The sequence below is a fragment of the Eurypyga helias genome, unplaced genomic scaffold, assembly GCF_000690775.1.
Source record: "Eurypyga helias isolate BGI_N326 unplaced genomic scaffold, ASM69077v1 scaffold14270, whole genome shotgun sequence".
Taxonomy (NCBI): Eukaryota; Metazoa; Chordata; class Aves; order Eurypygiformes; family Eurypygidae; genus Eurypyga; species Eurypyga helias.
Window position 1 is genome coordinate 3,152 of NW_010223875.1, and position 522 is coordinate 3,673.

The 522-nt window shown below is 58.2% G+C and overlaps 1 protein-coding gene across 1 annotated transcript in view; it reads left to right on the forward strand.

Annotated features, from left to right (window-relative positions):
- Positions 1-522, forward strand: part of LOC104512670 (DNA replication licensing factor MCM3-like) — a gene marked incomplete at its 5' end in the record, with an annotated part of 4,043 nt that overhangs the window by 2,677 nt on the left and 844 nt on the right. The window contains one exon of the mRNA XM_010155769.1: positions 258-340. Coding sequence (XP_010154071.1) covers positions 258-340 — 83 coding nt within the window. The remainder of the gene's footprint in view (positions 1-257; positions 341-522) is intronic.

Here is a 522-nt window from a genome sequence, read left to right on the forward strand (position 1 = left end):
TCGCTGGCCATGGCATGGGTTTGGAACTAGATGGTCCAACCCAAACCCTTCTGTGGTGGTCCACAACCCTCAGCGCTGGTGCTGGCTTGGGTCCTGTGCCATGGACAGGGATTTGTGGCTGGAGCGTGGCTTACCTGTGAGCTGCAGGTATGCTGTGTGCTCTTGGCCGGCTGTCCCCAGGAGCTTGGGGTTTGGGGAGGGGTGCTGACTTCTGCAGTTCAGCTGGAGCAGGGGTGAACTCTTCTTCCCTCCCCCAGGAGAAAGAAGGCACGCACAGGAGGCGAGGGGGACTCCTACGACCCCTATGACTTCAGTGACGCTGAGGAAGAGATGCCGGAGGGTGAGTCCCTGGAGTTTGACTGGCTCTCGAGGTGCTGCTGCTCCCCAGGACACAAGGAGCAATGCCTTGGGGTCATTTGGGGTCCCTGCTGTGTTCCAGCCCCACAAATCAAGATGAATCTTTTGGAAACTCTCCGTGGCCATGTTGGGGCAGGAGAGTTACTATTGCTGATGATTTCCCCC